Source organism: Gouania willdenowi, chromosome 7 (assembly GCF_900634775.1).
Source record: "Gouania willdenowi chromosome 7, fGouWil2.1, whole genome shotgun sequence".
Taxonomy (NCBI): Eukaryota; Metazoa; Chordata; class Actinopteri; order Blenniiformes; family Gobiesocidae; genus Gouania; species Gouania willdenowi.
The window spans coordinates 12,895,794-12,923,402 of NC_041050.1; the positions used below are offsets into that span (position 1 = coordinate 12,895,794).

General features: G+C 38.4%; 2 protein-coding genes across 5 annotated transcripts; one reads left to right on the plus strand and one right to left on the minus strand.

Annotated features, from left to right (window-relative positions):
* Window positions 1–254: 254 nt before the first annotated feature.
* apex2 (APEX nuclease (apurinic/apyrimidinic endonuclease) 2) lies at window positions 255–5,004 on the minus strand. Its single transcript, XM_028453391.1, has 6 exons — window positions 4,829–5,004; window positions 4,642–4,725; window positions 3,073–3,253; window positions 2,836–2,979; window positions 2,634–2,703; window positions 255–1,469 (listed from the first exon to the last, which is right to left on the minus strand). The coding sequence occupies exons 1-6, from the start codon at window positions 4,941–4,943 to the stop codon at window positions 393–395; spliced, it is 1,671 nt and encodes a 556-aa protein (XP_028309192.1). The 5' UTR covers window positions 4,944–5,004; the 3' UTR covers window positions 255–392.
* A 1,914-nt stretch (window positions 5,005–6,918) lies between these two features.
* On the plus strand, window positions 6,919–26,255 carry LOC114467119 (protein bicaudal D homolog 2). Of its 4 annotated transcripts, none has more exons than XM_028453181.1 (10): window positions 6,919–7,084; window positions 11,852–12,183; window positions 13,909–14,121; window positions 14,310–14,462; window positions 14,968–15,477; window positions 17,439–18,323; window positions 18,827–19,006; window positions 20,218–20,369; window positions 22,090–22,450; window positions 24,005–26,255. In XM_028453181.1, exons 2-10 carry the CDS (start codon window positions 11,932–11,934, stop codon window positions 24,008–24,010), a joined length of 2,712 nt encoding a protein of 903 aa, XP_028308982.1. In that variant the 5' UTR covers window positions 6,919–7,084; window positions 11,852–11,931; the 3' UTR covers window positions 24,011–26,255. The 4 variants fall into 4 exon arrangements, with proteins under 4 accessions (XP_028308982.1, XP_028308984.1, XP_028308985.1 ...); XM_028453183.1 differs by having other exon boundaries at window positions 11,911–12,183; XM_028453182.1 differs by lacking the exon at window positions 6,919–7,084 and adding an exon at window positions 7,162–7,229.
* The last annotated feature ends 1,354 nt before the right edge of the window (window positions 26,256–27,609 follow it).

Consider the following 27,609-nt stretch of genomic DNA (forward strand, 5'->3'; position numbering starts at 1 on the left):
TATATATATACATTTTTTTTTTTCCCAAATAAAAAGTGTTTTTAATATGCAGTGATTCTAATCAAAGTGTCTTGAATAAACTTAAAGTACAATTGAACTTTATTCTATTAAATTTTTTTTACTATTATATCATTTTTTATATAAAAATATTAATAAATAGATGTATAATACATTTTTGTAATTCAATTTTGTTCTGTGTGCCAAAAACCCTGCTTTACATGACCCCTTCATTCACACAACTACCAGTAGAATTATTTGAAAAAAGTGGACTTTTATTTTTTGTTCGTTACAGAAAAAACAAATAAAATTGTATAAAATCTATTACTATAATTATAGTTATCAGTGTAATACTTGACTTATCTAAACATTTTTTTACACTGTACAGAAAGACACTATTTGCTCTTTTCAACCCAGGCAAAGTAATTACATCGCGCCTCAGGGTTGGACGAGTGTCCCTGAGGACGAGCGCAGACAAAAAACTGTTTGCCCATGTTGGGCCCATCTTTTTTCACGGTGCGAAGCACACAGGGTTCTCCATGGACCTTACAGGGAGGAGGGGGAGGAGGTCCACGAAGCACCGACTTCCAGAACCCAGATGACCCACCATTCTTGGTGTTTGACTGTCCCTCAGATGGCTGGGGGGGTAAAGGTTTGGTCTCTATGTCTTTGAGACTTTCCACAGTAGCTCCACTACTAGGTTCAGCCTCTTTATGAATGATGTCTTTATCTGAGCACGTGTTGGTAGTTGTTAAGGGATTCTGATCATTGAGTAATGATGAAGTCACTTTATTAAGACAATGATCCTGTTCAGGCTGTTTGTTTTTTGTGTGTTTGGGTTTAAAAAAGGAAAGCAGGCTGCCCTGAGGCTTCAAAGGAGGGTTTACCGTCTTGATCTTTTTACTCTTTGACACAACTGAATTTGAAACCAATAAACGCTTTTTCCCAGAGATACTTTCCGCCGCCAATGGGATTAAATTCTCCCTTTTCTCTCCCTCTTCTTGTGATCCAGGTAAAGAGTTGATTTGCTCGACAAGAACAGATTTTTGATCTACTTTAACAAGAAACCGTGACAGTTTCTGTTGTTTTCCAGCGAACTCTGGCAGATATCGTGTACAGAGCGGAGGGGGTTTGGAGCTGGGGAGGAGCGAGCAGCTCAGCTTCCCCCACACAGGACAGTGGTCGGATCCCTCCATCTCCGGCATGATGTCTGCTCCGGCAAACTGCTGCACCAGCCGGCAGTCAGCAAAGATGTAGTCAATGCGTGTGCCGTAGTTGGTTTGTCTAGCTCCGGTGAGGGTGGACCAGCACGTGAAGGCGTTGGCGCGAGTCGGATGGAAATAGCGGAAAGTATCCACAAACTTTCCGTCGTTAACACAATCTGGTTCCTCTGCATTTTGATCATCCGTTTGCCTGGTTTGGTGCAAAAACTCATTGAGCCATTTTCTCCCTGGGTTTTCACCAAAATCATCCTATGGGCAGAGAAAAGACACGTTAAGATCACATGCAACTTTACACTGAGAACTGCTTTCTTTCCACTTTGTTTTCCAATTAAAAAGAAAGCTACAGCCTGAAACATATGAGGTATAGTTATAGCAGGAGTCAAACACACGATATTGTGTTTCCTATTGTGTTGTACAGATACATGAAAACAGTGATTCTCAACAAGTGGGTCGCGGGACTTTGACTGGAGAATAATAGAGTAAAAAATTACTGTCTTTTAATCTGAAAGGGCTCGGAATGCTGTCTGTTCACACTCCTAACCAGTAGGCCGCGACGATGCCTTGTCATGCAAATAGCCACCCACCTTTCACATACAGAACAAATCCTGGGATTTGCTCTCATATTTTAATGACAATAGCCCAGTTCTCCCATTAATTCATCCAAACTCAAGTCGGTGTTCAAATGGTTTTCTGTATTTACCTACTAATAATAAGGCAGTTAGCAGTTAAAATGAACAAAGTTTATTCTGTAAACATAGATTACACCTTGATTTATATTTTTTTAGTTTGTGGATGAAAATGGCTCCAGCTGAAGCATTGAGTTATAAAAATGTTACTGAAGTTACATTAGGTTAAGATTCAGTGTTGTGTGTACAATATTGTGTCCATAAGATGCACTTTTTGTTTTTTCAATTAAAAATAGTTGAGTGATAAAAGGAACATTTTCCTCACTAGCATGATAACCTTTTGTTCATCATTTCAATTATGTAAAACACTTTAAATTATACTGTTAATATGAAAAGCGCTCTATAAATAAAGTCTGTCTGATGATCAACTTGACTTTTGTATATTCGTGATATCTTGCACTATATGTAAGATTCAAACTGCAACATGTTGAACATTTTTGCTTGATTTTGGTCATGACTTCCCTGTATGTATTGAATGTGGGTCCTAAAGCCAGACCAGTTGAGAACCACTGCATTAAAAATATTTCAGTCAAATATTTTTAGACACCGCAAAGTCGTAATTTTTTTTTCTCTTTTCAAGGTTTGAAGCCAAATTGAGATATTAGGATTTTTTTCTTTGGTTTCAAATCTTTAAATTTAATCCAAATCTCTATTTGATACTAAATATCTACGGTTTCTTTAAGGACAGAGAAAAATGACACCACACAGAATGACTTGCTTTTCTTACAGTATCAGTGGGGTCACAGTGGTCTATCTGCAGGTGGGATGTGTTAACGTCTCCTAAAACAATCACAGGGCTACAAAAAAGAAAAAGAAGAAAGAAAGAAAGCAATGTATTTAAAAACAAAAAGGATCTCAGCATTTTCTATTATCTTTCACACAGAATATGAGCACATTTGCCCCACAAACAACTGATATATAACTCTCACCCCCCATCTTTAAGAATGGCTTCTGCACGACACTGAAGCAACCTATAGAACTGCAGTTTGAACTGTTTTCTTTCAGGCTTCTCAGGGTCCGCCCGTGGACAGTAGACGTTAATCACAGTCACGGTTTGTTCTTTTTCCTCACACCTGTAAGAAAAAAATGTGACAAAAAGATTCACATACTGTAATATAAAAAAAAAATCCCACTGACATCTAATCATTCAGTATATGTTATCTTACATGATTTTGTGTTGAGTGATAATAGCTCGTCCTTCATTGTCCAACATCTGTAGCTCCTCACTTGAAAAGTCACATTGGTCACCGTAGCAACCAACAGCACCCTCATGGTTGGTCAACAGACCTGTGAGACCCTCCTCAGCAGCAAACGGAGTAGCAGAGTCCTTACAGTATGTGGCAACCCCTGCACATGTCACACATGAGGAAGATTTTCAGATCCTTAATAAAGAAACTGTTAATAGGGGAAAATAAATAAATTGTTTTTTGGCAGTCAAGAAAGAAAAGAGGCATCAGCACAAACGCTGGTCACTTTTATTGGGTCTCTGCAGCCATATGGCCCTTGATGGGTCCATTCTCATTCAGAAAAACATCAGATATGCTGGTGAAATTCTGCTTCACCATGTCTACTGATTACTTTATGAACACCACATGTTGGCTGTATTAGTAGCTTCTGCCTTTATAGTCATTGAAGACTACAGATGAAAATTAGCAGAAGTGTATATTTACATACTTGTATGTCCAATAAGATGCATCGTCTCTTCAAAATAAATTAATAAAGAAAAAAAATATGAACAGTACAGTCGAATCTTATTGCTTGTAGAATAGGAGCAAATTACTGTAGTCTGCAATTAGGGCTAAAATAAAAGGGTTAGCGAGGTAGCTAAAAATAAATATGAGCTAAAATAAAACTGACGGAACTTTAGGTCACGTGGTGCACCTAAACTGGTCAATGAGGGGCGCTGCGTATGAATAGACTGGAAGTCTACGGTCAATATATAAATGTAAGGCTCATATTTTAGCTCATTTATTTTTAGCAACCCCTCTAACCCTTTTATTTTAGTCCTAATACTAACCCAGAAAATACCCTAAAATGATTGTTTTCTTCGTATATGTGTTTTTAAAGGTGGAATTTGCCGTGTTAAATATGTTAAAATGAAGAAATATGTTTGTCAAAAGTGGGATTCGAACCCACGGATCCTTGAGTCAGGCGCCTTAGACCACTCGGCCATCCAGACACGGTCAAAACACTGGCACATTATGCTTATGTGGAAAAGGTCCGGAAAACATACCCATAGTCCACTGGGCTATTGATACGTTCCATAGGCACTTCCTAAATAAAATACAAAAAAACTGTCTGGAGGTACGTTTGCGGAGCTTCTCTACATAAGCGCAATTTGCCTGTGTCAGCACTGTGCCATGATAGTCTAGTGGTCTAAGGCACCGCACTCACTGCAATCGTGGCTTTCGCTAACATGGGTTTGAACGCCCTTGTTTGACAATTTTTGTTTCTTCATTTTAACATATTTAACACATCAAATTGCACCTTTAAAAATACATATCTCACAAACAAACAAAAAAACATTTTAGGGTTAGGGATAGTTACAGTTATGGTTAGGGCAAAAATAAAAGGGTTAGCGGGGTAGCTAAAAATAAATATGAGCGACACGGAATAGGTCACGTGATAGGTGCACCTATCACGTGACCTAAACTGGCCAATGGCGGCGCTGCGTATCCATAGAGTGGCAGTCTACGTTTAACGTACCCGTAGACACGGCCAATAGAAAAACACACCTGAGTATCCGCTGCGGCCTCTGCTGTAGCTGAAGTAGGAATTGTATCCGTCAACGATGGCAGTTCTTTCATCAAGCAGGTCTCCTTTTAATTAAAGACAGACTGTTAGTTAGTGGACCTCAGTGAATGTAACACAGTGCACATGTTTCATATTTCACTGTCACTGCGTTTAAAGTTCCTCACTCACTCGTCACTTTGGTTTCCTGCACACACACAACATCTGCATCCAGAGCACGCAGAGCTTTCTGAATGCCTCCTCTCAACGTCCTGATGCCATTAATGTTCCAGGTGACGATCTTCATAGTTAGCAGGTGACGCTAATAAGCTCGTCGCTATCTATTGCTAACATGCACACACCCGGAAATACACAGGAAGTCGCCGTAGAAACGGAAGTCAACGGACACTCTGTCGTCATTTTGTTTCTCCCAGAGATTTATTGATATTTTACCTTTTTTTCCGAAGTGTCAGTGTTGTGTTAAGACTGTGCGATATTTTTGTATATATGTATGTAATCATCCTATCTGTGGGGAAAAAACTCGTTTTCAGGCAGTGCAATGCAGTAATACCGCTTTACTGCGCGAGGTGGTGCAAATGGGACTTCTCAAAACCTTTTATATTCAGGGCCTCCAGGGGAGATTAATAACTTTTCATAATCCTCACATCAATCAAATACTATTTACTGCAATTTTCTGACACCCCTTAATGCCACAGGAATAATCTAATCTTTGAACGTTTCAATTTAAATGTTTAAGATCTTTATAGTAGAATTAAACTTAAAGAGTGCTGGCACTAGTCTTGCTTATAACATAAAATGTGTCTAATGTTTAGCAATAAACAAAATATGGGCACATTTATTTGAAAATAAAAAAATTGAAGTACGTTTTGTAGTATTTTAGAGCTATTGAAACAGGTATCACACTTCATAGTGCGTCATGTCCAGTGTCCGTATACTGTACATATAAAGTATGTTTTGTTTTATTGGTGCATTGGTCTCTATATGTAGTGAGAATAAATGTAATAAGGAACCAACTGTAATGAGCTTCAAACATACAATGTAATATTGAAGTAACTCATTAGATACAACTACAAACACTAGCAAATAGTTATGTCTACTATTATTGTCAGTTTGAGAAGCACACACCCATACACCACCATTTATGTTCCACCCCCATGCTTTGTGCTGTGACATAGATGGTCAGATTAATTTTCCATTGCTTGGATGGGGAAAGCATGACATCATTCTCTGGCCATTCACAATCTACCAAAGCATTCTTGCAACAGGTTTATAGTATTAGTTACACCTCTTTATGGAAGCCGCATCTCCCAGATGGCAGTAGTCAAATAGATCATATACAAATAAAGCAAAGGTCCTTCGAGAATGGTTTCAGGACCATAACATTAGGTTTGTTGTGAGCTTGAGATAATAATCTCTATGTCCATATTTGCTGGTTTTCTGGGCTGCCATGGCCTAAATTATTATTTATTTCTTCTTCTTCTTCTTCTTCTTCTTCTTCTTCTTCTTCTTCTTCTTCTTCTTCTTCTTCTTCATAATCAGTTATATATCAAGGTTTTAGCACAAGGAATTTGACTTGGTAGTTGGTGTAAAGAACAACAAAAAAAAAAAAATTCTATATATGTAACCTTATAATGCTGTTAGCTAAATGGCATGTTGATTGTACACACTGTCGATACACAAAGCAAGAACCACTGCTTTCCATTCATAAAAACCATTATAAGACTTTTGATTTGTGTTATGTTCAATAATTTTGTACAATGTGTTTCTATGAAGTTTTGCCTCGACAAGCCTCCCCTCCCCCACCCCTCCGATTGTTATTGCTTTTGTTTTACATTTTTGAATAAAGTTTGAAAAATCAATTTTAAAAAAAAATAATCGATAACCACTTGTTTAAATTTTTGCTTGAATAAATCAAAAACATATCCAAAAAATGCACTTTGCATTAAATTAGAATGTATTTTGAAGAAATATTAGTAAATGGACAATTGTCATTGTTTTTAGTTAAAATCTAAAAATTCTCAAATTAGTTTAATACAATTTTAACAAGTGGGAATCAAATATTTAAGACATTTTGCAAGAAAATGGGATACAACTACATTTTTTGAACTTGTAGCTAGAATACATTTAAACTGTCAACAGGAGGAAATAATAAATATTGTGTTTCTATTCATTGAAAAAAAAAAAAAAGGTTTTAAAAATAAAATACTGGAGGCTCTGTTGTGTGGGCACTAGGGGGCGCAGTGGTGCTGCGATGAATTCGCGCGGTTGACACTCGACCTCATGAAACAGGAGAGACAGGCAGAGGAGGGAGGGGAAGAGGACCCTGTTTAACCTGCTCCGGCATCCCCGGCTACAGTCGTGGTTAGCAACTATCTCTCCGAGGGCCTCGCAGAAGATGCTGTGCTGACGTTTACACAGAATCGACGGGTGAGTACATTGCTCAGTTCACGGCGTGGTTCATGATTTAGCTATCCGGCTAATAAGCGTGACAAGATCCGGTGTACGGGATCGACTGGTTTCGGGTGTAACTGGTGACACATTGACGCGTGTTCAAGACAAAAATAGCCACGTCGTGAGTATATTACTGTGCTTAAGTATACATATAACTGTGTTTTGGTTATCATTTAAGTTGGTAAATAATCTAATTTAAAAGGTCTTGACTCTCGAGAAAGCATCCACCTTTTTTGTGTAGAGTAATCATGAATTAACAGTCCCTGTGTAATTATTGACTGTTAGCTTAACAAATGGTATAGAGAATTCAAATATTTAGCTCGCAAACTTGATATTTAGCCTAAAAATTGTAGTATTAGTCTCAGTTTTCAACTGCAGGCGCGCATTACTCGGTAGCAGGCAACCAGCTAACATGGAAACCATTCACTTTGTTACATCTGCTGACGTTATGAACTGCTAATGTCCGTTAATTGACAAAAGCTAAACAAACAAGTCCCTTTTAAAGCTTGTTGAACAAACACATTTACACAGTGTTTGTGTAAGTTAACATGTGGTTTTTTTTTACTGTCTACATCCCGGCTAGGCTAAAGCTAGGGAGGCTAGCCTTATTCAAAAGTCGTGTTTCTTCTCCTCTGTTGTGGTTTTTTTTAGTTACGTTTTCAATATTCATATCTTTTAGACAACACGCATTGTCAGCAACCAAGCCTCTATGAATTTAACTAATAAAGATGCGAATGCTGTTTCAATAGACAGGGATGCGCAGATGTTCACGTGATGATAAACGCACACCACCATCATGCATTAGTCACCTTGTGGTTCAATCTTCGGACACTGAAGGGGAGATGCAGGGAAATGATGGGATCTGCCCCACCCTGCCACTGATCGTTCGTGGTGGTAGAAGTTGGTCAATGCATGCATGTATGCAGAGAGTTGGAATATAAAGTGTTGATGCACACACTAATCTTTTATTTATGTCTGTCAAATAAATAAGTGAAGAAGGGTGGACGGGAGGATGGTAACCAAGCCAAACGAGATGATTTATAAGATGATGGAAGGATATCTAATGGTCTATTGTTTGGAGACATAAGCTGTGCTAATAGACCTTTTTTTTTTTTTTTTTTTTTTTTTACAATAATCAGAAATACGCAAACGCAGTTAGGGGTGTACCGATCCGATATTGATTTTGGGCTGATATCAGCCAGAAAATGAATATTGGATTTTATCGGACTGCTTCTAAAATATATATTACATTTATTCAATTGTAGAATACTTTAAATATTATGTTGAAGGTTAAAATGTATGTAACCAATTGGTTAATAATAAATGGGTCAGTTTTTGTCATACTTACTGTTGCTGACTATTGTTCTCTGTTTGAGTAACATCACTTGATCAAGCCTCTTCTAACATTCCACACTACAAAATATGTAATAAAAGTATGTATGATTCGTGCTGATATCGGCCGATACTTAAGGCTGCAATATCAATATCGTATCAGAATTGAAAAAGTTGTATCGGGACATCCCTAATGGCAGTGTATGTGGACTTCCGATAAAATGTCAACACAGCAGAAAGCCGGGTAATTAAAAATGGATCAGAGAGTCTGCGCAAATTCCCTCACGGATTTGCCAATCCTACGTAATGATTCAGCCAAACAACTCTACCAGTCTTCATTGGAGTCACAGGAATCTGCGACAACGTTCAGGAACACAGGTAATTATCAATGATGCTTTATTTCTTAACAATCACCGTGTTAGTGATAGCCTTTGCTAAGCTACTTAGCTTCGACTACGCTTGCAGATAAAGGCAATAAGTTGATTTTGATATGTTTTATCATTATAGATTCTCTTAAGGATGACTCTGTGCACTTCCATGATCGCGATGCTGCTGGGATTCAATTCAACCAGAATATCAGCACAAGTGTCATTCTATCCATCTATATTTGGACTGGGAACCTATTGTGTGTGTGTGACTAAAGGGATACTGTTTTATTTAAATAAGCATATGTTTGTGTGTCCTCTTCATCATGCTGTTTAACTTATGTTAGTGCTGTTATTAATGATCAACAACACATGACACCTTATTGACCCACATTTGTTTTATACCCACGGCTGCTGTTTGATTTGTTTCAATAAATTGTTTGATTTGAGGAAATCTCAATTGCATTCTTATATCTAAATGTCTTACTCCTTAGTTGAGTATTGCATTAACTTAACATTCCCATAAATACATAAAAATGAAAAATATAAACCTAATAGTATGTACTGCAATAGGGCAGGTTATGTTTCTATGTTGGGGCAAAAAAAAATAACACATGCTGATGATTGAAACTCAGAATGTGTGGATGTAAAGAGAAATGTAATTATCTGAATAAAATAAATGTTTGTGCTTACAAGTAAGCATTAAACAATTAACAAAGTCCTTGTAGAATACAGAATAAATAACTATTTACACAAAGCAAAACTAGATTTTCAAACCAACTCATTTTATTTAAAAAAGCATTTTTCTATTGTAAATGGCCAAAGCCTGCCTCTATCTGCTCCAGAATCAACACCAGTCCAACCAGTGCTGTTGAGTTCATCATGAGCTGAAGGTTTTGGACCATGGACGTGGTCCTGCTGGTCCTGGTCCATGATCCGTGTCCCTGACTGCTCCATGGAAGAGCATCTGCCTTAACATCTTCCTCCTTTATTTCCTGCATGGAAGATTTAAAATTATATTAGTTGTTAATAGTTTTATTTATTCATAAACAAATATAAATTCAACCAAATGGTGTATCTTGATGTTTCAGGATGGACCAACAGATAACATTGTCCATGTTAATGTTTGCATAGAATGAATGAATCTTACTGGATTTGTTCTGAGATGAAGACGAACTGCTCTACAGATGAAACATTGGCTCCAAATCCACGTCAACAACTCTGAAATGACCAAGAAATGTTACCATTACTTCATTATTAATATTACATGGCCATTGTTTAAAAATAAGGGAAGTTCTGAATACAGGTCAGTTAAATATTACTGCTGCTGCTTTCAGGATTGTTATTGTTTCCTAGCTAACCAGCGGATAACTGGCTAACCTGCACCATGTTTGATGTAACATTCATAATATTGATGAGGGAATATTGTAGCAAGCATAGCATAGTAGACTAACAGAGTGAACTAAAACTACAGGACGAGCTCCTCCGTGGCTGATGTTCGGTCCGTGGGACTCCATCCACCTCCCCTGAATCTCCCCTTTTAATTGTAAAAGCTGGTCCTTCATCCCACCGAATAGCCTGAACCCATTTTCGTCTAGCTTCACCGTTAACAGTGAAGGAGTGGAACAATAGATGAGGCAGCTTTTGGGCATTACAAGAGCAGCCTGGTACTTTACTGTTGTTTACCCGTTGCCCTGATCGCAACAGGAAGTAGGGGTCCGCAATGATTGCATATTTTCGGTACAAAATACCAAAGTTGTGAAAAAGGTCTATAGTAATTAGGGATGTCCCGATACAACTGTTTCACTTTCGATATGATACCGATATTGCAGCCTTGTGTATCGGCCGATGCTGATATTGATCTGATACGATATCAACACGAATCATACATACTTTTATTACGTATTTTGTTGTGTGGAATGTTAGAAAAAGGTTTGATCAAGTGATGTTAATCAAAAAGAGAACAATAGTCATCAACAATAGGTATGAGAAAAACTGATCCATTTATTATTAACCAATTGGTTACATAAAATTTAACATTCAACATAAGATCTGCAGTATTCTACAGTTGAATAAAATAAATACAAAATAATTTATGAGACCAGCGCCAACGTTAAGGTGCATTACCACCACCTACTTTGTTGGATTGTGACCCACAGTCACCTATGGATAGAAGTGCTGGAGTGGAAAATTTTATCGGAGATTAGGAAGGAAAAACACTACTATAATTGATAATGCTGTTTGACTTTAAAGCCACGGATAAAAAAAAAAAGAAAAGGCAAACTTGTGCAAACAGTATTTCTGGAATACACTGTGGAAAATAAAATAAAATAGTTCATCAAATTGCAACAGGATAAATAAAAAAAGGCTAAATGTAAATGTAAACAATGATTTAGTGCACTTCTCCCAGTGCTGTGTTTTTCTAATAATTACTGCTGATTCAGAAGTGGCAGCTTTTAATGCAGAAATCTCAACACAAATTGGCAGCATTTCCACACAGCAAAAAGATTAATACATCAGATAGATATTATGTAGTTTATTTGGTGTTAGCTGAAATCTGCCCCATTAATCAGTCAGGCTCCAATCTCTGGGAGATATTTCACATTAAAGACCACTTGGAAATATTGTATATTTTTCTCCTAACTAACTGCGTACACTGGACAAACGACACCCTTTATTGTAATCATGCACATTATTCTTTGCTTGTTGGTTTTTTAGTGTCATCCTCGTCAAATTTTTATCTTCCCACTTTTGTGATTCATGTATCCTACATTCTGTTATTCCGAGTTGAGTGGCACATGTTTAAGCTTGTTGTTTTTTTTTTATTTTATTTATTTATTTTTTTACAAAAAGTGATAGTAACCATTATTACAATAAATTTGGTTTTAGCAAACTGCTGCTGTGAGTGTGCTTTTGAGCTGAAGTACCTTTCCCTCCTACCAAATCCAAAACCTAATCTTGCATTTTCCCTAATTAGTGTTCAGTAGGATTGAGCCAGTTTTCTAAGTACTTTATGTAACCATTCTTTTTGTTTTCTGTCTCTTAGTTTAGGATAATGGGACTGGAACAGTGAAGTAGGCAGGTGTCCCAGTATACCCTTTGCAGACAACTGGGAGGCCAGCGAGGATGCTGGAGGCAGATACAGACCCGGTAGATTCAACGGTTGAGGGAGAAGAGGAGGCAGAGATGGGGGGCAGAGACTTGAAAGCTGAGTTGATGCGTCTGAATCTGGAGCTCCAAGAGGCCACGGAGGAGAAGCTACAGGCCGCCCGCTATGGACTGGTGGTGTTGGAGGAAAGTGCTGCACTCAAGAGGAAACACACACAGCTGGAGGAGGAGCACGAGGCCCTAAGAGTGGAGCTGCAGCAGCTCAAAGAGGTAAGAACCCCCAAGACCCCTTAACATACCTTAAGGCTACAGGGAAAATATACAATTTTGTCTTTATTTAGGCATTTGAAAATTGTACTTTGTTTCTGATTGTTTCAGAACAACATACAGTACATGTGTCAGACATTTTTCAATCCTGTATATCAATAAGACCTCATATTGTTGTTTTCTGCTCATATACTGTAAATCATGTATGCTGGAATGGTCAAATCAGAATTTTTTATCCATCAAGAGAGATGGATATTTCTAAAACTATTTTAATGTAACCACTGCCAGTCCTTCACATGTTGTCTATTAATTTAAAGGGGTACACACTACATAAAGACAAGCGGGCTGTTTTTGGCTTGTTTTTCTAGGTCTCATAAGATTATCGTGTTGTCTGAGCTGTGTTAAAAAAAATTTAAGATTTAAAAAATCCTTCTGTGTACCTTTGCACTTTAGTAACATTTATTTAAATACATTCACATTGATGGGAACAAAATCACAAATTTTTACTTGCTGACTAATAAAATCCATATTGCTGATAAATGATTGTATGCATCTGTAAGCTTTTTTTTTCACACTTTGCGAAGCGATGCGGCTGCTAGCTGCATAAACAAACGTGAAAAGATAAATATGTTTGCATTCTTTAAAGTGTCTAATTTATTCAAGATGTTGCATTTGTGATTTGATCCTTTGGGGCACTCCCAAAACGCACGTAAAACCAACTCCACAGTTTGATTGCATTCACCTTATAGTGTGAATAAATTTCACATGAACATTCATAAAATGGCTGAGAAGTCATTTTCTAAACAGACACTATTGTTTAAAACTGAACCGTGAAGTTAATTTGGCTCCATTATTTCGGCTGTCACAATAGCACCTGTGTTCCAGCTGTGACCTAATGTCACGCTGTGAGTGAGAATGTCTGTGATTGCATGTTGAGTCACTGCTGTTCTAAATGTCATTTGACATAGGAGGCACCAGCAGAGGACTGCGTTGTAATAATTAGGATTCTAGATCTCTTTTGTCAGTATGTATCGGTAGTTAAATTGCTACAGGGTTCCTGGAAATCACCAGATGGTGAATAAAAAAACACGAGATGATTTTATACGTGTATATCTGATTATGTAATCAAAACACAAATAACACAGCTGTCCAAAAGCCTTAATTTTTTTAGAAATGCATTTGTTTTTATAAATTCTATAATGAGATGTGTGCACTGTTAATTTAATGTAAATATATTTGGTTTTACAGCTCAAGAGCCACCTCGAGTTTGGCCAGTTTTAATTAAGCTAAAACAACCCTTGGCTTCATTGTATAACCACAGTTTTATGAGTATGCTAAATAGGTTTGTTTTCATTTGCTGCCCTATTTTGCGGTTGCCTTATCATTTTGCAGTGATGCGTAAGTGTGTCAGGGTTATGGCCAGCTGTTTTATTTATTTTTTATTTATGTAAAAAGAAAATAGTTCCTGTTTTCCTGTCAGTTCTGTAATGAAACAATATTTAATGTACATTATTTAAAAAATGTTTTTTATGTCTTTGCTTTGGTTTAAAAACACTCATTTCCTTATTCTTATCATGTATTTGTCAAACATCTAATTTCTTCTCCTTCCAATGTTTGCATTACTTGCTGTGATAAGATATCCTCTGTCAACACTGCCAATGTTTCCAAATGTAAAACACGATACTGCCAGTTTAGCCTTTTTGTAATGTGGGTTTTGTTCCTGTGCAGGCATTTGCCGACTCCGTCAGCAGCCAGAAGCGTGCAGCTGCAGACGGGGAGTGTCGGGAGGAGAACCTGCTACAGGAGACTGCTACTAAAGAGGCTGCCATGGCAACCCGAATGGAGGAAGTTCAGTCGGAGCTCAAGCAAGCACGACTCGCTCTGGGCAATGCCCATGCAGAGATAGATAGACTCGGGGTGGTCTCCAACCAGCTAAAGAAGGTATTCACCCAGAGGAGAACCTGGACAATGTACAATCTCATATTGTTTCTGCTTATGATGTATAAGAGCAGATGAAGTTCTAAGACGTGTGCATTATTAACAATTTCTGCTCATAACAAAGAAGTAAGAAACTATCCCTATAAAGTTTAGTATTTTACACTAAATTGACAACGGTGTGTGATATTCAGGAATGTGAATGTCTGGAGGCAGAGAAGGGCCATCTGAGAGATGAAATGAAGGAATACAAAATAAGAGAGCTGCGCCAGTTGCAGGACACCGGAGAGCTGGAGGAAGAAAACACATCTCTCCAAAAACAAGTGTCTGTGCTGAAGGAAAATCAGGTAAATATGACGATGTTCTTCATATTCACTGTCATTTAAAAAAAAAAACTAAAAGCAGCTTCAATGAAGTCCACCAGAAAATATATTTTCTTCCAACTTAAAACTACAAAGAAATTATCATACAGAGATTAAATCCAGCCCTAGCATAATTGTGTGCACAGTTAATGACGTTTGGGTTTAAGTGTTTTTCAACTTTGGAGTGAATTGAAATGGGGTCACCTGAAATATCTTGTAATTTATTAAAAAAAAATAGTGATTGAAATTATATTTTTAGATTATTTGAATTATTATTTTTCAAATTAAAACACCACACACAGTCTCAAACAACTGTTTTCTATACTTTCACTTTCTCAAATATAAATTTAGTTAAAATAAAATGTATAAACATGTATAAAATTGATGTCGCTCCCTGTGGCACTATGGATGTTTACCTACTACTTTGCCTGTAACATATATGTGAGCTCGCGTGTGTTCATGTACTGGTTGTGTTTTTAATCAATTCCAGGTAGAGTTTGAATCAATGAAGTTGGAGCTGACCCATAAGAACGAGGAGCAGGATGAGCTGCGGGCGCAGATAGACGAGGCAGCGAGGCTGAGGGAGATCGCAGAGCGGCAGCTGGATGAAGCGCTGGAGGCCCTGAAGGAGGAGCGGGAGCAGAAGAACACCCTGCGGCGCGAGCTCTCCGCCCTGACACTCAACCCCTTTGATTCTGTGGGGAACCTGGAGCTCCACTTGGAGCAGCTAGATGATAGCAAGGACGAGGGCCAGGGCGGAGAGTGTGAAGTAGAGGGGGAGAACCAGGACAGCGGTTTTAACAACGGTTCTGGATCTGCCTCCAGTTCTGCTCACCCTCCTCACTCAAGTGGCTCTAAAAGCAATGGCCTCATCCATCGCTACTCCACGCCTCGCACCAGTGATGTTTTCCTACGAGCGCCAGCCTCTGGGCTGGTTTCAGACCTGCTGAGTGAGCTTCACTTTTCAGACAGTCAGAAACTTAAACAGCAGCTTCTGCAGGTAGGAAAACTGTACACCGCACACAAATGACCAGTTTCAAAAGTTAAATATCACACAAAATGAATGAATTCCAAGGAAAAAGCACCAGTATTAACTTCCAATGAATAGTTACCTATGGTTGGTTGCCACAATATTAAAGTTGTTTATAAAATACATATTTTTTATCATTTAGTCCAGTTTTTTTTAAAAGATACAACAAGTACAGTTAAAACACAACAAAATAAAAATGTACATTTATAATAAATAATATATGAAGGGAAGTTTTTATTCTGATTTTGCTAGTTGTAAATTATTCTCTTGTGAATTCAATGATATCTGTCAGTATTAAAGATTCAAATTCAGCTTTATTCTTGGTAGAAGTTTGTTGGTTTAAGTCCTAGTAGATGTTAGCAGAGTTAGGTTTACTTTTTTCCATGTTCAGAATGTGTGTGTTAGGTTTCTTGAAGTCCTTATAAGTGTATCTGATATTATATTTCTGAGTTTGTCTTGTCACATAATAAAGACATTGTATATGGTGCACTGGAAAAAATCTAGCTAGAAATGTATTTATTTATTTTAATCCTTCATTTAAAAAAAAAAAAAAAAGCCCAGACTGATCCGTTTAAAAAATACCTCAACATAAGAATAATTTTGTATTTTATTTGGGCACTTATTTAACTAGTCTCTTATTTTTTATTTCTAAACGTTTGCAAACTAAAGATGTTCAAACGTGATATTGTCCACTAGTAGATCATTTTGAGAAAAAGCGAGTGTAGTGTATCGGTGGGTCATGATGTAGAATCAGCCAATTACCGTAATATCTGTTAAAAGTTCCAACCATTAAACTATAGAAAAAACATAATATAGGTAGAAGAAAATTTAGTAAACTAAATCCTCCATAGATCTTTTTTTTTTTTTTTAATTAAAATCATTCTAAAAATAAAAACAACTTTGATGTAAATTGAAAGCTAAACTAAAGCTTTAGACTAAAAAACAATTGCTTGTAAGAATGAACTGTGTGCACTATGAGGTTGTTGTATATAGCAGTTTGAGTGACAACGCTGTCGACGAGGCTTTCTGTGACTTCCTGCTCTGGGCCACATCCGCTTCTCGTGGAGGAATAAAATGGATTTAGTATGTGTGTCTCACTCAGCATCATGGCTGCTGTGAGATACAGTTTCACAGCTTCACAAATAAAGGGGCACTTTAGAGAATGAGCAATGTGAAGAAGTACCATTCATCTGTGTCTGAATGAAATATATTATTAATGAAGTACTTAAATTGGGGGCTGGGCTAAAAAGCTCTAGTGAACAGATGTTTGTTTCCAAATGAGGTCAGCTGTGGTTTGAAATGAAAAAAATAAGGTCAAAGGTCAATGGGTAAAACTTGAAGGGACTTCTGACGTAGGGCTTCTCGATGATAGAAAAAAATATAATCACTATTATTTTAGTTGTAAATGAAATCACGATTATTTGTCAACCAAAAAAAATTTTTTTGTGCAGAACAATATAAAATATATTCTCTAAATAGTGTTCCAATATAAGAGAATTTGACTTGACGTGCTTGGTTACCAAGTGTTTTTGCTGCGTATCTCCTGCCATGTTTTAATACTGCTAGCAAATACTAGCAACCCTGGTGTTGGCCTGCTAGCATTAGCTTAATGCGTGTCAATTAAACAACTCAGTATTAATAATCATTTTTCTCTTGTGCAAAGCCTTATTCTTTGAAAATATCCTAAATTGTTGAATTTTGTTTTATTTAGCAAATGAAACATGTATAATTAAATATATATATATATATATATATATATATATATATATTTTAAAATTTTTCCTCAATTTTGTAATTGAGTGTAATAATCAAAATTGTAGTCAAATTTCAATTATTGCACAGCCTTATTCTACAGTGTTTTTGTATTGGTTTATTATACTAAGGTCAGTTTGAAGTTAATAAAATTGTGCATGTTCTCTCTGCATAAACAGACAGAAAGAGAGAAGTCCAGCCTCTCCAGCAAAGTTGAGGAACTGCAGATGCAGCTGATGATGTCCAAACAGGCGTTAAGCCAGCAGGAAGACAAAGTGGGCTCACTCACCCAGCAGCTGGAAGCTGTGCAGAGCAGTCGGCACCAGAACCAGCAGGTTGACGAGAAGGGAAACGATGAAACCGAGAATGGAGACGGTGCAAACGGTGTGTTTGACTACGAAGTTGACACGAAGAGCAAAGAAGTTCTGGAGGCGCGCATGCGTTCAGCAAGTGACGAGCTGCTGAAGCTACGAGATGAACTCTCACAGGCGGGGGCTCGCTACAACACCCTGGAGCAGAGGTACAAGCACGAGAAGGAGCGGTGGAGAACAGAAGCCCAGGAGCTGGCCGACAAAATCCGTCAGTGCATCAAGTCCAGCAAACAAGACCAGGAGCGTATCAGTGAGCTGGAGAAGGAAATCGGAGCCACGCGCAAAGTAGCGACTGATTCTGAAGGCCACTTAAGTGTCGCCCAGGAGGAACTGCTGGCGTTCTCTGAGGAGCTTTCCAACCTCTACCACCACATCTGTGTGTGCAACAACCTTACACCCAAACGAGTAACCCTGGACTATTACCGTGATGGCGCCAGGGCCAGTGGTGGAGCAGGTGTCGCACGAAGATCCCATCTTGCCTATCCCCAGCAAAGTGCCCAGAAGAAGCTCCGTCCCAATGACATGTTTATTTCCAAAGCTGCAGCGCTGCAGTTTATGGGAGAGGTGGACAGTGCAGGGACCAGTACTGGAGACTCTCCCACCTGCCCCGGGTCCCCCACCCTGGATTTTAGGGACCCCTCAAATGTTCGCAACTTGGTTTCAGTCATTCGTTGCCAGATAAAACACCTCCGGGTAAGTGAGGACCACTGCTCAATTTACATCAGTATGTTTGACATTTTATAAAAGCTACTTGTCTTATTAACACATCAAGCTAGTGCTCAGTGGAACACTGGAATGCAGTCTTGGAATGAAAGCCTCAGATTTTTCTCAACTTAATGCTCTACTCAGACTGTTAAAGCAGTTGAGTCTGTCCTTAGCCTTCACAAATCCCACGCCTGGAATCAGCTGTGGCAACACGTGTACTCACGTTGAATGAATTGGATTATCAGGGGGTCAAAGTTTAGCCTTGCCTACCACTACACTGAATCCTTGTTGTATCGTAATAGACATTTATTTGTATCTACAAAAACACTTATAGACAAATGGAATAGAATAGGACATCTTTTTGTATATAATTAACTTTTTGACTCCACTATAATAAAATATTACAGTAACAATACATTACAGTTAATATTTTAGCAAACAAGCATTCAATGACCTAAATTTAACCAACAGGTGATTTTGTGTTTTCTCAGGTCGCTGTGGATCTTTGCCGTCAAAAGGGTGCGATGCCTTACTCAGGGATAAGCAGCAGTATTGAAGCGGAGCGCGATGCTGAAAGCCTTCTGGAGGAAGTTCTGAAGCTCAAATCTCTCCTGAGCACCAAAAGGGAACAGATTGCTACCCTGAGGACTGTGCTCAAGGCCAACAAACAGGTAGGCAGCAGCTGACTGCCACACTTGGCTCTTTGCCGTCCAGAAGACATTTACTGCTGCACTTAAGTATGTTGATCATAGGATTTCCATAACTATATTTATTTATTATTAACCATTGGATTACATACATTTTAGTCTTAAACATACTTACTTAATCATATTCAACAATTGAATGAAAAAAAAAGAAAATAAATTAGAAGACCCACAAAAATAACCTAATAATTTCAATAAACACAAAACATATTTGTAAAGTGTGAAAGAACCACTAGTTAAACATAAAGAATATCTTACATTTGAATATAATAGTTTGAAGAAATAATAGACAAGTTAGAAGACCCCGAATACTAAGATCAATAAATACAAATGATGAGTCAGAGTGTATGTATCGGAGATTTTAGATGCAAGCCAATTTTTTTTGATACTCATTTCTTTTTCTGATATCAGACCGACATCAAAATCATATTGGGACACCTTTAACCAATACCAAAATATGTGAGATGCGTCTTTCCTTTCAATATGTCATTGAAACAACATGGCTGCAACAATTTAAATGTTGGTGCAACTGTGCATGTTTCAGAGGAAATAATGATCTGACTCTTTAGTCGAACGTGTTAAAGAGGAGAAAGTCCTCAGTATTACCCACGCACAATCTGGACAAGCTGTGAGCTTGACCTGTTGTGCACGGCACACGTGTGTTCCTCTGCTTTGTGTCCTCTGGGTTGTGTTGCTCTTTTCAGAGTTCTTTAGCTCACTTGTCTTTTGTTGTACGTCAAACACTGGAAGGCTGACGTTACTCTTTCCCATAACTATCAGCGCATGCACACACGTACTTGTTTACACAAAGACAAGATCATCTGTTTACTTGACAGTAGTTACTTTATCACGTAGGAATGCTGCAGTGTTAGCTGCTATTAAGTCCCTTTAAAAGTGATCTCTATTATTTGTCTTTTGTCTCTGCATTCCTTTCTACTTAGATAAACAGTTGTGTGTGCGTGCATGTTTATTGTCTATAATCAACACATTGACATTACGTTGATCTGCTCTCACACTAATTGCTCCAACGTGTTGAAGTACATGAATGTCTGCACCACTAACTATTCTACTTGTGTCTAAGTCAATGCAGATCTATCAACATGCACAGTCCTGTCTGCTGCTGATTGCTTATTTACAGAATCCATTTTGAATATGATTTTATACGTATGTCCTTGCAGACTGCAGAGGTGGCCCTGGCCAATTTAAAAACCAAGTATGAGACGGAGAAGAGCATGGTGTCAGAGACCATGATGAAACTGCGAAATGAGCTCAAGGCCTTGAAGGAAGATGCGGCCACCTTCTCCTCTCTGCGAGTCATGTTTGCCAGTCGGTAAGTCTTTTTGTTCTTGCACATCACATGCAATCACGTCCAGTACAATGGAGGTAAAATTGACGTGTAATTTTAGGAGGAGAAAAATGTAGTTTTGGCTGCCAAAATGTTTACTTACTTAGTTATGGTATTCTTGTCATGGTACAGCTTTTGCTGTTAGTCATGTAATAAGCTTAGTGTGTTACGCTGGTGGACAATCCACTGTTTCACGTGAAGATTACAAAGCCACATGCTCTGCCTTGTGCTGATGGAGGGAGAGGTGGAGGAGGGGAGCAAAGCAAAACTGGTTCACTATAGAGGAGAGGGCGTCCATTGTTTACAGGCGATATCATCAGGGGAAACGTGCAGAAAGACTTCCTGATCAGCGCACTTAACAGACTAATCAATAACCTCTTGTATTTGTCTCGGGTTGCTGATAATTGTTTGCAGTGATTTTTATGTTTGGCTTTAATTAATTTTGCTCTTACCTAACATAATAATACATGTTTGTATTGTTGCTTCTACAACACTAATAATACTTTCTGGGTATCTACTAAACTGTCATGGAGTTAGCTGGCGTTTGATTTGATTGGAGAGGACAAGTGTCCATCCCAAGCGACAGATTACAGCATACCCTGATCATTAATCCCATTGAAGGCTGAGAGTGCCATCATATGGAGGGTTAATGTAACTGCAACTGCTCTTTTTTTCTACCTCTGGGGACTGTTTCTACAAGTGTTCACATCAATGTTGGGTGTGAAAATAATTGCTATGAAGAGTCTAATGACAGAGTTTCAATGTGACGACTCCATTATAGCTCAGGAGGGAAAAACATCATGAATGATCCACATGTTAAGGTCAATAAACTTGTTTTATTTAAAATTTTATTTTGAAATTTTTAACTTTCTGAAGGCTAAAGTTTGTGAAATAAAGCTAAAGTTTTTTTTATTGTTTTTTTAATCTTTGTTCCAGCCTTACTTTAAAGCTGAATTGGTGAAGGTGATGATGAATGTAGTTAGTTACTCGTGTGTGTGTGTGTGTGTGTGTGTGTGTGTGTGTGTGTGTGTGTGTGTGTGTGTGTGTGTGTGTGTGTGTGTGTGTGTGTGTGTGTGTGTGTGTGTGTGTGTGTGTGTGTGTGTGTGTGTGTGTGTGTGTGTGTGTGTGTGTGTGTGTGTGTGTGTGTGTGTGTGTGGGTCCTCCACTAATCAATACTCACATACACTGTAGAGACAAGAAATAACATTTTATTCAAAACCAAGACGTGCTTTTCAAATTTAAATTAGGTATTATGTGGGACCTGCAGTAATATTGGAACACACACGCCCACAGTAGAGCTTTAATTGGGCCGAAAAAAGAAGACCTGGTCTGAGAGAACACAGCCTGGTTATTCAGATTAAAAAGAGTTAAAACAACTCATGCACGCTTGGAGTTCTCTTTTGTGTCCAAGTGTGCAACAATTAATATGACGATACTGATTAAAGAAAAGGGAAAAAAACAACAGAAAATCCCCCCTGCATTGGTGAAAACTGAACACAGGGGGTGCCATTGCTCTGTAGGGGAGCAAAATTAAAATGTCGGGGGCCCCTACGCTCTACAGCGCTGGCGAGAACCCTGGTTTAGTATCAGGATATACTCTAATTACAATGAAGTATGTCCTGAATGTGTTGTTTGGGTTTGAGCATTAATTTATTAACGACTGCTTCTGCATGTTGCATGTTTTCCTGGTGTTTGTGTCTCTCAGGTGTGATCAGTACGTCACTCAGCTGGATGAAATGCAGAGGCAGCTCGCAGCAGCTGAAGATGAGAAGAAGACGCTGAATTCTCTGCTGCGTATGGCCATCCAGCAAAAACTGGCTCTCACTCAGCGTTTGGAGGACCTGGAGACCCCCACGGCTCCTCATAGCTTGAACAGCAGCCCTCGTCGCTCCCGGGCTAAAGAGCTTGCCAACAAGTCGGGTCGGTCCTCGAGAAGCCCTCGAAACAGCCCTGCCCGCACCCCACTGAGGAGCAGCCCACGGGCTAGCCCGGTTTTTGGCAGCAGTGTCCCTGCGATGGCCACGCAGCACCTACGAGCTTTGACCAGAAGCCTCCACACAAGCCCTGTAAGAACTGTTCACTCCGTCCAGTCCAGTAGCCAGTCCCAGAAAGGCAGTGCTCTCCCTCGGGATGCCACCTTCATTAGAAGCCACAGCTTGAGCAATGTTTTTATCCCAGACACGAGTCAAGGCTTTCCCCTGACACGTAAAAGTTCCACCAGTTCAGTGAGCAGTGAGTTAATGATCAACCCACATGTTGGTGATTCAGGGAAGGGCAGGTCACGCCGCAGACCCTCCATCCCAACTCGTCAGGACACGTTTGTCACCACCCGTGTTGTCCCTGTTTCAAACAGCAGGCAGAAAAACTCTCTATTTTCTTCTTCTCCACATAATCTCACCTCTTCTAAAGCTTTGTGTGTGCATCCTAACACGTATGAAAGCCACAAGCAGCCTGTCCCAAAACCACCGCTAGATGTTTCTGTGAGGAGAAAACAGTCGAGTCACAGGTCTCACTCTGCACAGGGTAACACCTCTCAGTCAGACTCGCCATCTTCACAGTCCAGTGCAAAATATTCTGAGCTTCAGAAACTCTCTGACCATAATCCGCCCTGTAACGCCAGAATAACTGGCATCTGTAGAGAGTCTAGACGTAGGCTGTCTGCCTCCACAGTTAGAAATACTGAGGTAATAAATGCTAATGTCAGTCGGAGCTCTGATAGTAAAGCACAAGCCTCATCTTCTAGGGCTCGGAGCTTGAAATCTACTCGCCGGCGATAAACAGTCAGCAGAGCAAATAAAAGCAGACTTATTGCTATCTCTGAGCTGTGTGCAAAAAAGATGAAAAAAGCCACACTTTATATTATAACCATTTGTCAAATAACTTCTCAATAATCAAGAACACACATTTGTTTTTTGTGAGATATGATATATTATGATCTAAAGTAAGTGTTAGAACAGATAATAGTGAAAATATTCTAACACACATTATGAAGTGTCTTGGATTTTCCTGATCCTGGGTAAAAAGGTTAGAAAAACCTGAAATAGAATAGATTAATAAGTTGAGTTTGCAGATATTTCTTTAAATGATATTCTGTGAAACATACAGATTAGGGGATGGTCACAGGTGTCTGAATCAGAACAGTAATAATTAATAAGAGGGTAAAAATAGTTTGTTTGATTAATCCAGTGGTTCCCAACCTTTTTTGGATCGTGACCATAATTTGATATCAAGAATTTCTGGTGACCCCAAAGACATTTTGTTTGTTTTGTAATACAAATACAGAGTAACCAGGATTACTGACAAGTTTTGCCAGCTCAGATACTTTTTTTTTTTTTTACAGCATTTATTTAGCATAGGGAAAGTATAAAATACAGTTACTAAACATTTCGGGCGACCCCACATGGGGTCCTGACCCCAAGGTTGGAAAAACCCTGCATAAGCCAAGCTTACCCATTGGTTTCGAGGGTAATGATTTTTACGTTGGAGAACCATTTCTGCCTTTTATAATTTCTAAATTCATTTTTACAGCTCACTCTTGTGCCTTTCATTGGTTTGTCTCGTGTTGTAAAAGTGAAATTAAATGCATGTTCTCTTGTCTCTGTCTCCCCCTGTCTCTGTAGCGCTGAATTGCTTCTTCCATTATTCCAAATCCCCTCTTCTCCATAAGGACCCGTCTCCATGTTGACTCCCTGGCTCTGTCCTCCTCCCTTGACTCGAGACATCCTGTCCATCTCAGCTGTGATGCTACATCCCTCCTCACTCTACCCACCACAACGATGGATTTAATGCTGTCTGTCATCACACCCACTTGGTCTCGTCCACTCGGTGTGGGGACGCCTGGAGAGAGACAAGTGTGCTGCTCATGTCCCGTGTCCTGTCTAGTGGTTTCACCCTCCATGTGCTTTTGTTTTTGACCGTGTTGTAGTGAAGCTGACAGCAGTATTTATTTATGGGTGAGCCACTGCTCTGTGCAGCCTACTGATTCACAGACTGTGCATGTCTATTTTACTTTCTCGCCTTTACACCTGACACTGGGGTCCAGCCTATCTAATGTTATTTTTAGTGTTGGTAAGCCATTAGATCAGCTGCCACAGCTCTCTCCCTGGACGTCTGTTTCACTAATGAGAGGGTGGTCCTGAGTTTAGGGCTGGTTGTTGTCTGATGGTGCTGTGACACGTCCTTCTTTTACTTCCCTGACATTTTTGTGCCCCTTTGGGCAAAAGTCAGTCAAACCCTTTAACTAGAGGTTAGTAAACACTTGATAAGTCAAAGGTTCAGCCATATGTTTACATCCTCGGGTCAAAACTTGAGTGAGTTTTCCTTTTTTTTTTTTTTTGAAGGGCAATTTGGGAAAACGTCAATGTGCATTTTACTATGCGGACTATGCAGACAGGACAGTGCTTGTGTACTTGCTTTTTACTGTTAAGTTCAGTTCGGCAGTGCATTGCAGAAATATACACTTCTTTAGCATACATTAATCCCAAAAAGGAAGAAATGTTCAATATTTTGATGAAATTTATGGAAATTGTTAAAATACAACACAAAAGCATGTAATTGATTACTTGATTTAAAAACAAAAGCCAAATGCAAGTTGAGATACATTGTCTTAATCTGTTAACACAGATACATGTAGTGTCATTCTCCTTGTTAGAGGACACAGTGCATTTATCAGTGAAGTGAGGTCAAGTCAGTGTGTCCTCAGGCTTACTGTGTGTAGCGTTAACTTCAGATGCACTCCTGTCATGCATTCCTATAGCTAAATGCTAACAGTAGCATTAGTCATCCTCATTGCATCTAATTTTTTTTTTTTTTTTTTTTTGCATTTTAAACCTGTATGAAGATCTTCTCAGTCTGGTTTTTCATGAGTTTGAAGCTAACATGGTTCAATGCCGATTATGCTAATGTTTTTTTTTTTCCTGTTTGGGCTCTTAAGCCTTGTGTGTGTGTGGTCATCGCTGCTGCTTGTAGGAACTTGATTAATGAAGGAAAGTGTTATATTGTACTTAAAATCATGTCTCACATTAACTGAATGTGAGTAAGCAGTTGGTTCATGGGGCCTGGACTCTAACGAGAGGAGCCAACTTATAATCCTAGAAATAATGACGGGCTTCTAATGTCTAAATTGCGATGAATATGTCCAGAAGACACTCGTATTTATTCCACAGTTTGCAAACAGCTGGAAAGTGAATGGAACACGTTGGCTTTTCTGTGACTGAGCCTCATCCTGCTGATTAATTTTTTGTGCCTTTGGTTTTGTCAATTTTTCATAGGTTGTGTTTCTATTTAACATGTTAGTTGTACATTTTATTTAATGTGGACATTTTTTAAATTTGCTTTTGAAGGTAAACTGTGAGGCGGCATTAGCACTGAAAGTGAATACCCATTGTGGGAAGATATTTTCACTTTTTACCCAATGATTTTCTGCGTGCTCTCTTTGAATATTTTAGAGTGCTGCAGCGAGTACGCTTTGTTAGAAAATGATGGATTCCTTAAAGTAGTACATCCAAGACCATGTGAGTACAGTGTATGACTACTTTAAATTCAAAGTTCACCTCGTGCTAAAAAGTGAAAATACTTCTCTATAATGCTGTTACATTGAAGCTTGTAAATTGATTTCTTAATGTATTTAATTCACTCTGTGCACATGTGTCTGTAATTTAATTACCATTATACAATAATGGACCTGTATTTATGTTCTCTGCTCTTTCTGTTATTCTTGAAGATATGTGACACTCAAAACATGCATCAACTATATATCTGTAAACAAGTCAACCTTTCACTCCGGTCGTCCACTTTAATTATGAAGAATAAAAACCAACAATGTATACGGATCATTATTTGTATGCGATTGGTTTTAAACACAAATGTTGTCCTCTGATTGTAAATAATAAAGAAATGATTAAATTAAAAACGGATGCAGCCATGAAGTAAAAAGTAGAGCAAATTATTTGATTTCAATGACAGGGTTCACGACTAAAGATGGTCAATATATCTGGAGTCTTAAACTGGTAGCTGCTATATGTTTACTGAACTGGATTAAAAGGCCAAACCTTTATAGGGGTTGTGTAGCATGTGATTATATGGACTGTTCTCTGCGTGGTAGATATTCACTACAACATACATTTGGTCCATGATTTGAATCGAAATCTTAATTTCTGAAGATTAGGAGGCCATTCCGTCGCAGTCAGTCGGTGTGTAATCAGGACAAGACCATTAAAATCATTTTTATAAACAATGACTAGGTTGAACTGCTGAAGATTATTCTCCCTTTAACTGTAGTTTTATTTAAGTACATTTGACAGACAAAATAAGGTTTTTCAAAGCACAACATGAAATCTCAAAACTTGATAAATTTGTTTAGGAAAATTCTTGTAAAAATTGACTCCTTGTGATGATGATTGATTTTATTTAGGTGTCATGCACAAGCGTGTCCAGCCCACATGGGCTTACGAGACACTGAACATATGCAATAAAACAGATGATTACAGTTCAGTTTCACAAACATCCTGCACAAAACTTCCCATACTGGATACAAAATTGTCTTTCACGCGCTTTACAAACAAAAGCAAAAGTCTTTTCTAGAAAGCCAACTCATGATCATCCCCTTGGGCATCCAAAAACATCTGGAATAAAACATTTTGTAAATCAAAATAAAGTGGACAATACAGGACAAAATTAAACTTGTCCTCCACCAGCTCCAATTCTCACACAGGACGGAGTCGCTCCTCCTCAGAGAGGCCTTTGTACCTGCCCACCTCCACTGCCAGGGGTAGTGTGCCAGTTCTCTTTAAAATGAATATAATGTCTTAACCTTGGTTTTGTGTTAATGTCATATTTCCATTGTTTTGGGAAATCTAGAATCGTCTTCTGTTTTAACAAATTTAAAATGCACTAATTTATTTTCATAAACATTACTTCAATCATATGTATGTATTTAAAAGTCCCTAATTATTATAAATATATTTGTCAGGTAATTGTGGCCTGAAGTACGTGTTCAGAGGTATTTCTGCATAACTAGAAAAATAGTTGGAACTGATGTCTGAGTTTTTGCAGGTGTTTGACGCCTAAGACACTCAGTAAGAATGCAGACTAATCAATGAGCTAATGGATTTTTTTTTTTAACCACTGTCTTTTTATTTTATATATATATATATATATATTACATTGGTAAACATTAAACAAACAAAACAAAGAGCCCCCCCAACCCCTGCTATACTGGATCAGA